The sequence below is a fragment of the Haliaeetus leucocephalus genome, unplaced genomic scaffold (assembly GCF_000737465.1).
Source record: "Haliaeetus leucocephalus isolate CR32 unplaced genomic scaffold, Haliaeetus_leucocephalus-4.0 Scaffold1000, whole genome shotgun sequence".
In the NCBI taxonomy this organism is placed as follows: Eukaryota; Metazoa; Chordata; class Aves; order Accipitriformes; family Accipitridae; genus Haliaeetus; species Haliaeetus leucocephalus.
In genome coordinates, this window is record NW_010973436.1 from 1,441,115 (window position 1) to 1,450,488 (window position 9,374).

Consider the following 9,374-nt stretch of genomic DNA (forward strand, 5'->3'; position numbering starts at 1 on the left):
GAGGCAAGGCCTTGGGGGGTGTAGTTAAGCCAGGGAGGGGTTCTCCCTCCTTAGGGGTGCGTGGTTGGGTCTGGGGTGGGTTATGTGAGCCAGGTCTCCACTGTCACCCTCGGGGTAGGCTGGGAGTGTTCCCTGTCCATGGAGATGTTGCAGGGCAGAGTGAGGGCAGGGGGGGAGGAAGTCCCTGCCTTGGGGGTGTCAGGACATTCCTGCAGTAGGGAATATCTCATCCCTGAGGCAGCTTTGGGTTTTCCTGCTACACAGGAAGGGAGAGCGGGGTGCCTTTGGCGTGGGAAGAGGGTCCCTGGCTGCTGGAGGGAGGGGGCACTGGTGGGTGTCCCAGTCTAAGACACCTCTGGGGGTAGATAGCCCCAACAGGCCAATGGGTACCCCTGTCCATGAAGGGACAAGGGTGGCCCCAGGGCAGGTGTTACAGTCCCCTTAGGGGTGTGGAGCCCGGTGGTGGACTGAGAGGGTTTATTAGACTCACCTGGGGACTGAGGGGTAGGACTGGTTATAAAGAGTGAGGATTTGGTTCTCCTCCTCCAGCTGGGTGTGAGAGCAGCTCTAGGAACAAGCTCCTGAGACTGGTTATCATGTCAGGATAACAACTTGAAACCCAGGTTAATTTTCCTTCACCCCAAAAAAGTCTCAATATTAAGTGCTGTTTTTTAACACCTCATTTTGCCAGCAATAAAATCCAGTCTGTCCGAGTTTCAGCACAATGCAGAGAGCATCGCGACTGAAGAGGGAGCTCTCCATCTTGACCACAGAGCCACCTCCAGGCATCACCTGCTGGCAAAATGAAGACCAACTAGATGACCTACGAGCACGTATGTACTTCTCTGGCAGGACCTTTCTACAAGTAAGGGCTGCATTAGAGTTTGCTGCTAGGTCTGGATTCTCTGGGTGGTGTGTACTTTATAAGTTGCATGGAAGTGTTGAATTTTAGGAAAACACTTAGGGTTGTTTTGATTTAAACATAGCTTGACCTATGGCTCGGTCGGTCTACGTATGGTTTTGATTGCCATGGGGTGGAACTGGTCACAAACAAGACAACTTTTTTTATTCCTGGATCTGAGCAGTGTTAAGAGTTCTGTAACTGTGGGTGGTGTGTGGAGACTGTTGAACAAATTCAAGTGATTTTGAATGTAATGCTTATGTTTTAATCTTGCTTTTAAAGAAATTTTAGGAGCTGCAGACACACCATATGAGAAAGGAATATTCAACCTGGAAATAGTTGTTCCTGAAAGGTGAGCAATGACATCTAGTTAAGCAGCTGATGTAGTGCTTCCATCAAATATAACTTAACTGATGTAAGATATTTGATATAAGTGCTACCATTTTGGTCTTTCCTTTAGCCTCCCAACAAAGAATGTTGTTGATAAGGCGAGAGGCTTCATTTAAAGAACATAATTACTATTTCCATTGGCTGATACACTTATTTCACATTGGGTATCCTAAGATGTGTGATTAACAACCTAAAAGCACTATGACAAGATCTCTACCTTATCATATTGTCTCAAACTTTCTGGAAAGGAGCTCGTTTATGAGTAGAAAGCTTCCTATTGCGTTTGCTTCTTTGTGGAAAGCTACCCAGGAGAGTGCTAGTCGGACACGGCTGAAAGCATCAAAGGCAGAGCACTGCCTTCCCCAAAAATTTGTGGGGAAGGATGTCACTTAGTAGATGGCCAGGAGGAGGAAATGATGGCATTGCTTGGGTGATGAAGCAACTGTGATACAAATATAAAAATATTTTTTTGTTTCTTAACACTTATCCCTTGCAGGTACCCATTTGAGCCCCCGAAGATTCGCTTTCTGACCCCTATCTATCATCCTAACATTGACTCTGCTGGAAGGATTTGCCTGGATGTTCTTAAATTACCACCAAAGGTAAGATAGCGCTACTTGGGCATGGGTAAGTGAGCCTGAAGAGGATAATGAACTCCTTATCTTTTTCTTGTAAAAGCCTTATTGAATGTCTGTTTGCTACTGACTTATTTACACAGGAGCATGGGAGTAAAGTTTTTGAGTGGCATCTCCTTTGTTCAGAGACTAGAACATGACCTTCTTTGTTCCATATAAGTTTTCAAGGTTTTAAGGACTGGAGTCAAAAGGCATTAGGTGGCCCTGTGAAAATGGGCAACCCCCATTCCGACCCAGCAGAGATGTGCAGGATACAGCCTGTGGTTGTCAGCCAGGCTTCCTTGGAGAGGCCACGGCCTGGGTGTTGAGAATGGATCTGGTGTTTTCCATGGGGGATTAGGTACTGTAAGTCCTGAGGCAGCTTGTGGGCAGGTTGGGTTTAAACGCTCTAAGTCCTGAGGCTTCTCTAGGCAGCCTGTGGGCAGGTTTTGTTCTGCTTAACTGCTTCTCTCACCCCGTTTCCTTGAAGGGAGCATGGAGACCTTCCTTGAACATCTCCACGCTGCTGACCTCCATACAGCTGCTGATGGCAGAGCCCAACCCTGATGACCCTCTCATGGCAGACATAGTACGTGAGCTCCTCTTCCTCTCTTGTGGCCATGGGCACAGACTGGGAAGGAACAGTGTGTTAGATTTAGGCTGTGCTTCCATTTCACTCACTCTGGATTAACACGCTAGCATGTTCTGTGGCTTGATCTGGATCAGGCCTGGGGGCATGACTGCGTTTCCCTGAAGCAGCTGGGGCGTGCAGCACAGGGTGTATGCCAGCAGTAGAAAAGAGATGGTGAAGGTCTTCTCTTCAGGCCTGCCAGTGCAAACAGCAGTGTGCATTCTTCAAGCAAATGAAAGCAAGCAAAATGAATTTTATGCTTCATGCTGCATGCTTGTAGTGGTTTTGGTCTGGTTCTAGGAGTCCTAAAGCCAGACCTTAGTCCCAGCTTCTCAGTGTGATGTTTGTATTAAATCTCTTCGTCTTGCTCGTTACATTTAGTCCTCGGAGTACAAGTACAACAAGCAACTGTTCTTGCTCAATGCCAAAGAGTGGACTGAGAAATATGCAAGCCAGCAGAAAAGGGTAAGAAACATGCTCTGCTTTCTCAGCCGAGCATAGCTCCATCTTTGGGAACAGTCTTTCCTGTCTCGATTTGCCTTTCACAATTACTTTGAGCAGCTGTCTTTGGCAGCATTTTCTTTCCTCCCCTTCTGTGTTTTGGATCATTAGATTTACTCCTTCCAAATAAATGTGTTCATTCACAAATAATTGCAGTGCTCCTCAAGAAGAAGGAAGGACGAGTAAGACTGAAGCCTGATAAAACCCTTCCCCAGGGATCCTGCAGCCCTGTTTCTTTCTCAGCTCTGTTCCTACCAGACTCCATGTTCTGCTGTGGTTGTGCCTTATGCTCAGCTATGCCTGTTCTCCACCTGCTCATCCATTCACTGACTAGTCTTTCTAATCCCCAGTGGAGTGCAACCTTCCTGTCATCACCCTTCTTTTCCTGCCTCCGTTCTGCACCTTGACTTATCTCACAGAGGAGTCACATAAAAATAAATCGCACTTAAGCAGATCAAAACCTGTCCCCAAAAATCAGTTATGTTTAGGCCTTCTCCCTTACCTGGGTGCTTTCCCCCCCTGCACCCGATTCAGACAGCGTGCTTTCCAAGAGGGGGATGTCTCCGCCTGGAAGCCCCATGAGTGGTGCTCACTACTCCGGCACCGGATGCATTTGCAAGTTAATTGTGTGGGTTGTTAAAAGCGCTCAGGGTGAAGAGATCTTTACAGCAACACACTTAGCACCAGAGAGACCTGCCTCATATGTGTATGTGGCACTTCTAGGCTCAATTGTTATCCTGCTCTCCTGTCATTCCCCCTTCCTAAAATTTCTAGCAGTGGGAGCAGGATAATTAAGGGTCACTGTGTAAAAGCTGGAAGCACGGTCAGTTCTGATCTTCGTGGGAGTGCAGAGTGTTCCAAGGTGTACGCACACAGAGCTGGGAATGCACAGCGGTGCTCAGGGCTGTAAAACTCAACTATTCACAGCCATTGCTTTTATTTCTTGTCTTACCACAGGCTTCCAAGCCTTTGGAAGAGAAAATAAACCAAAGTGAAACAAGTACCACCAATGACTCGACCGCACAGAAAAGAAAAGGGAGTAGTATCAGCAAGAAGGAGAAGAGATCTTGCCTGGATTCCTAAGTGGTTTTTGTTGTAGCCATCACCTTTGCTTTCACTGTCCTTTTCTCTTTACATAGTAGGTATACCTAAATATTTTAACCAATATGTAGCTGTAGCAGGCTTTGTTTTTCTATTTCCTTGGGGGGGAGGTGAAAAGTTCCATTATATAAGTAAAATGTAAAGCTTTAATTTATATATATTTTTCTGTTTTGTTATGTGGAGTTTTTGGAATATTCTGGAAAAAAGGAAAATCGGAAATAGTGGTTCAGCTTCTGCTTTCCAGCTTTCTCTGAGGAGTGGGAACAGCACTAAGTGTTTCGGCTTCTATGTTACTGTCCCTGCTTCAGAACAAACTGAGAGCAGAAGCTGAGCGACAGACACATTAGAGCTAGCTTGTGGAAATCCTTCTCTAGTAAAGGCTTCCTTTTCCTTGTAATATCAAGGCTGCTAAAGAATAAGTCCGTCATTAAGACTCCTAAGACTCAAAACTCTGGCTCTCTAGAGCAGCCTGTTTGATTCCAGTTGCCACTTGGACCATTTAACGTGCCCTGGGCTGGGTCTTGACTCTGTTGTGCCTCCAGGAGGTGGCCAGTGAAAAGCACCAGCTGAGAGGAATGCAGAAGAGCCTGGAGGGTGCCTGGAGGTCTGGGAGCAGGACGGGTGTGGAAGAGAGCGGGGGCCGGGGAGGTGAGGTGCAGGGCAAGAAGCTCAAGAGGATGAGGAGGAAGAAGGACAGTTTTTGGTGGTGCAACAGAGCAGAAGGTGCATGGGGGGCAGGACACCCTGTCACCAGAGCTGTTTAATTATGTGAAGACCGATGGCAGATCGCAGTGGGAGTGACTTTGATGCTCAGCCTCCTGCTCTGCGTGGTTGCCTGCAAGGAATTTAGCCTGTGTCCTGTCCCCGCTCTGAGAAAAGTGAGCCAGGCCAATCCTTACATGTGTGCTGGAGCAGAGACAGGACACGGCAAGGCTCCTGCCTGCCTGGGGAAGTAATCAGAGCACTGAACTAGAGAGCTATGCTCTCACATGCAAGGAAATGGAGTGTCCTTGCCTGCTGCTGTTTCCAAAGTCCTGGCTTGTCTCTGCCACACTTCGTCCTGCTCAGTCAAAGTTGTAATAAAGGCAAAAAGCAAAGAACATGGCAAAGATCTGAAATGACAGGAGTGGGGGGAGCAGGTTAGTCCCCTGCTGCAGGGCTGCGCTCACACCTTGCTGTGGGTGCTTGCTAAAATCTAAGAGCCTGAAGACTAAAGAACTGCTGTCCTCTGCTCCTGGTTTAATTGGGCGACGGCTGTGCCCCCTTGAGGGGCCACATGCCAGCTGTCCTGACCATGTGGGAGGAGGCCCCTGTCAGCTTTCTGGGGTCTGCAGAGAGCTTGCTGAGCAACACCTCTCATCCCCCCCCATCCAGGGCCTGTGGGAGCAAAATACCCCCACACACCCAGTCCTTTAACCTTGCTCATCTGCAGTGGGAGGTTGGCTTTATACCCTGAGACAAGACCCACTGTATGTGTACCTGCTTTCTGGGTGTGATTGTGACAGCTAGAGGCTTGGGAGGGTCCAGCCTGAGCCCATTTTTTGGTCACTTCACCCACAGAGCACCCTCCCGGCAAAAAGAGAGCCTGTGAGAGGTGTCCCGCTGCCTGCCCTGTCCCCTCCAGCCCCACTCAGTACCTCAATGCCCAGCACGGCCAAGCTGCAAGTCCCAGGTACAGAGATGTACTTCTGCAGGGTCCTGCCGAAGGTGGAGAAGCAGCCCTGGGAGCAGAGGGATGATGGAGGAGATCCCTTGTACTCCCCATGGCTGCAGAGAGCTCAGAGGGCTCGGGGGGAGGGCACCGTGGTGGGGCTGGATGAGCTGGGGACTTGGGGAGTCATTGGGCTGCAGAACCACGGGCGGGCAGTGTCCCAGGCTCCTGTCCCCAATGCTCAGGGGCAGAGGGTGCTGCTGCCACGAGCCTGGGAAGCGCTGGGGAAGCCAGGGACAGGACAGGGACCCGGCAGGGTCGAGTCCTACCTGCTCATGGATGTAGCCGGGGCTCCTCTCCCGGCACTGCTCCCAGCCCAGCAGCTCCCCCGCCTGCAGGAGTCCATCCCGGGCGCAGCATGCCTGCGGCCAGGGCGCCCCTGGGTGCAGCTCCTGGAAGAGGGAGCCATTCCCAAAGTCTTCAGGTCCTAAAACGCCACAACAAGAGAACTGAAACAGAAGGGAAATGCCATCAACACAGTGTCAAAATGGGGGGGACATCGCGTAGGGAGGTGATGGAGGGAGGGGGAACAGCTCAGCATGCAGCTCGGTGTCTGTCTGGGGTGCACGAGCCCCTCGCCTGTGTTCACAGTCACAGTCAGCAGGTCCTGTGGATGCTCCACCCCCCCCCCCACAGCCCACCAGGAGCCTCCCAGCTGCTCACCGTGACCATGAGCGTGTTCCAGGCAGTGGAGAAGACCTCAGGACCCTCATCCCCACGGTAGTTACTCCGCAGCTCGGACAGGAAGAGCTCCGGCTGGATCTGCGGGATGGGTGCCGTCTGTGAGCACTGGGGGACCGGTACCAGGAACAGGGTTGTGGGGGCTGTGCATCCACCCTAACTCCCCCGCCCAGCGCCTTGCTGGCCAGGGCACCCTCTCTCTTTGAGGGGACATGGGGACGCACTCATGGGACCCACCCACATGGTTTTGGGCTTGCATTGGGGTGCTGGTGATGAAGGTGAGGGTGAGAAAGGACGTCCCTGCACCAGTCCCAGTCCTCTGGGGGACTCAGAGCCATGACCCATGGCATGACAGACGGAGGAGAGGGGCTGGCCATGCCGGGCATGGCATCAGGGCATGGGGATGGTACCTGTTTCCAGTGCACCAGGAAAAGAACACCCGCAACGAGCTGCGTGATGAAGACAAGGCTCACGAGGATGAAGAACTGAAAGGCAGTGGGATGGAGGAGTCAGAGACCAGCCCGACCCTGTGGGCAGCTTGCTCCACCTATTCCTCCTCTCCTCTGGGGCCAGCCCTGCCCATGCCCTGCGCCCCTGAGACCAGGGGACACAGGGGACGAGTGCGCAGCTCCTGGGGACAGATGCCACATCTCCGAGCACCATGGCTGCAAGGCAGAGGGTTAAAAACAAGCACCGGCTGCCAGGGTCTGGGGATGCCAAAGAAATTGTGTTGTCATGCTCAGAATGGGCTTCGCCATTGAGGGGGGTGGGGGGCTTGTAAATGCCATTCAGGACAAGCCAGCAGCCTCAGAGAGAAGTGCCCCTGCTCGGTGGCTTTATAAAATCCTCTGGGCTCTAAATTGAAAGAGTCACAAAGTGGGGACTGGGTTGGGGGGGTTGTTGAGAGCTGACAGGGACAGGATGGGGAACACCAGGCTTCTGGCTCCGCCGAGGACACCCTGCATCCCCCAACACCCTCCATCCCCTGGCTCCTTGCATCCTGCGAGCTCCTGCACCCCGCAGCCCCCTGCCCGCCCAGTTTCCCACATCCCGTAGCTGCTTTCCCACCCATCTCCCCCCACTCACCACCAGCAGCAGCAGACGGCTCCGGCGCAGGGCCCCGCAGCACCCCAGGAAGCCCAGCAGCGAGAGGGCGATGCCCACGGCCAGCAGCAGGTAGGCACCCACGCTCAGCACAGGCTTGGCAGCCACGATGTCCTGGAAACCAGCCGGGTCCACGGCCACCCAGACCCCCACGCCCGCCAGGCACGTCCCCCCAGCCTGTGGGACACATCGCAGTTATGGGTGCAGGGACCATCCCCAGCCACCCCATGGGGACAGGAGATGCTCTAACCTCTGCTGGGGTCCCCTCCCTTGGGCTGGTGTCACCCACCCTCTTGGGCCAGCCGGAGACATCACGCCCCGGGGACGGGACCCCTCCTCCCCTCCAGCCCACTGGGCCCAGGCGGACTCACAAACACCAGCACGTTGAAGATGAACATCAGGTACTTCATGCAGCTCAAGACACCCATGGGGACACCGGAGCGGGGGACACAGCAGCATTCGTCCCTGCAGAGGGGAGAGCAGAGCCCTGGCCACAGCCAGCCCCGACCTCTCCTGGACCACCCGGTTCCGGCGGGACAGGGGGCTGCCCCCATCCAGCAAGCAGCCCCCCAAAATCCATCTCCCATCCCCCAGCATCTCCTGCTGCACCCCCAAGAAGCCCCAAACCCTGTGTCCCCTCCAAACCCCACCACCACTCACCCTGCGGGTGACCCAGGCACCTCCGACCTGCCCCGGCACCGGCAGTGCCTATTTAACGCTGGGAAGGTTGGAGGATCCCCCTCATCCCTTTCCCGGTTGAGCAGCCCCCAAGAAATCCCTTCCAGCAGCAGGGGCATGAATGATTGATGGGGAACAGGATCCGCCATTGTGCAGGGCGGCGGCGGAGGGCAGAGGGGAGTCTCCGGCCCCGGCTGTCGTTACTGGAGGTAATTAAACCTCCGGCTAGGGAAAGACGAGCCGGACCCGACAGGCCGAGGGTGACCTCAGCCATCAATTATTGCTGCCAACATTTGCTCTCCGGGGCTGTCAGCAGCTGGGGAAGCCCTCGACGGCCTTCCGTGGGGACCTGCATGCGTGCGGGCAGGGTGGCTGACGGCCACTGGGGACAGAGGGACAGGGACGGATGGACGGATGGATGACTGGGTCCGTCCTCTCTGGCCTGCGTGCCCCTCAGGGCCGCTCTGCCCTGGTCATGGGGCCGCGGCCACTATAATCACGGGTCTAAGGGCGGCGTGGGCCTGGCCCTCGCTCCGCGGGGGTCGGCTCCCCCCTCCCCGCTACGGCCGCGGGGTGCGGAACCCGCCGGCTCTCCCCGGTCCGACCGGGCCCGCCCGCCGCCATCACGGGACTCCCGGAGGTGGCGCTCCCAGCGCTGCGCGGCGCCCCGCCCCTAGGGGGCAGCCGAGCGCCTGGCCAGCGAGACGCGCGGCCGGGCTAGAGCGCCCCCCGCCGGCACGCCAGGTGGGCGATTCGCCCAATCGCAGCGCCCGGCAGCCAGCGGGGCGCGGGGCGGGAGGGAGGGAAGAGAGACAGACAGTGGCTGCGGCCAATCAGAAAGCGAGACCCGCGCGGCGCCCTCCATTCCGTCCCGGGGGTGTCGTCGTCGCCGTGCGGGGCGGGGTTTCGTGACCGGAAGTGGCCCGTTCCCTCAGCGTCGCTTCCGGTGCCGCCGCCGCCGCCGCCCAGCGCGGGATGTAGCGGCCGGTGAGTGCGGGCGGGGCGGGACGGGGGTGTCCGAGCGCTGCCCCCTTCCCCCTTCCCCCGGCGGGTGGCGGCGGC

The 9,374-nt window shown here is 55.2% G+C and overlaps 3 protein-coding genes across 3 annotated transcripts in view; 2 read left to right on the forward strand and 1 right to left on the reverse strand.

Moving 5' to 3' along the window:
• Window positions 1-696: 696 nt before the first annotated feature.
• On the forward strand, window positions 697-4,202 carry UBE2T (ubiquitin-conjugating enzyme E2T (putative)). The gene is made up of 6 exons (XM_010584572.1): window positions 697-833; window positions 1,184-1,253; window positions 1,788-1,893; window positions 2,396-2,494; window positions 2,918-3,001; window positions 3,995-4,202. Exons 1-6 carry the CDS (start codon window positions 725-727, stop codon window positions 4,118-4,120), a joined length of 594 nt encoding a protein of 197 aa, XP_010582874.1. The 5' UTR covers window positions 697-724; the 3' UTR covers window positions 4,121-4,202.
• A 1,000-nt stretch (window positions 4,203-5,202) lies between these two features.
• LOC104842429 (tetraspanin-18-like) lies at window positions 5,203-8,062 on the reverse strand. The gene is made up of 7 exons (XM_010584758.1): window positions 8,006-8,062; window positions 7,617-7,811; window positions 6,941-7,015; window positions 6,491-6,611; window positions 6,119-6,276; window positions 5,776-5,859; window positions 5,203-5,250 (listed from the first exon to the last, which is right to left on the reverse strand). The coding sequence occupies exons 1-7, from the start codon at window positions 8,060-8,062 to the stop codon at window positions 5,203-5,205; spliced, it is 738 nt and encodes a 245-aa protein (XP_010583060.1).
• Window positions 8,063-9,245: 1,183 nt separating this feature from the next.
• The window catches only part of ADIPOR1 (adiponectin receptor 1), a 6,880-nt gene continuing 6,751 nt past the window's right edge, over window positions 9,246-9,374 (forward strand). Inside the window, exon 1 of the mRNA XM_010584573.1 lies at window positions 9,246-9,299. The gene's annotated coding sequence lies outside the window, so the exon portion shown is untranslated. The remainder of the gene's footprint in view (window positions 9,300-9,374) is intronic.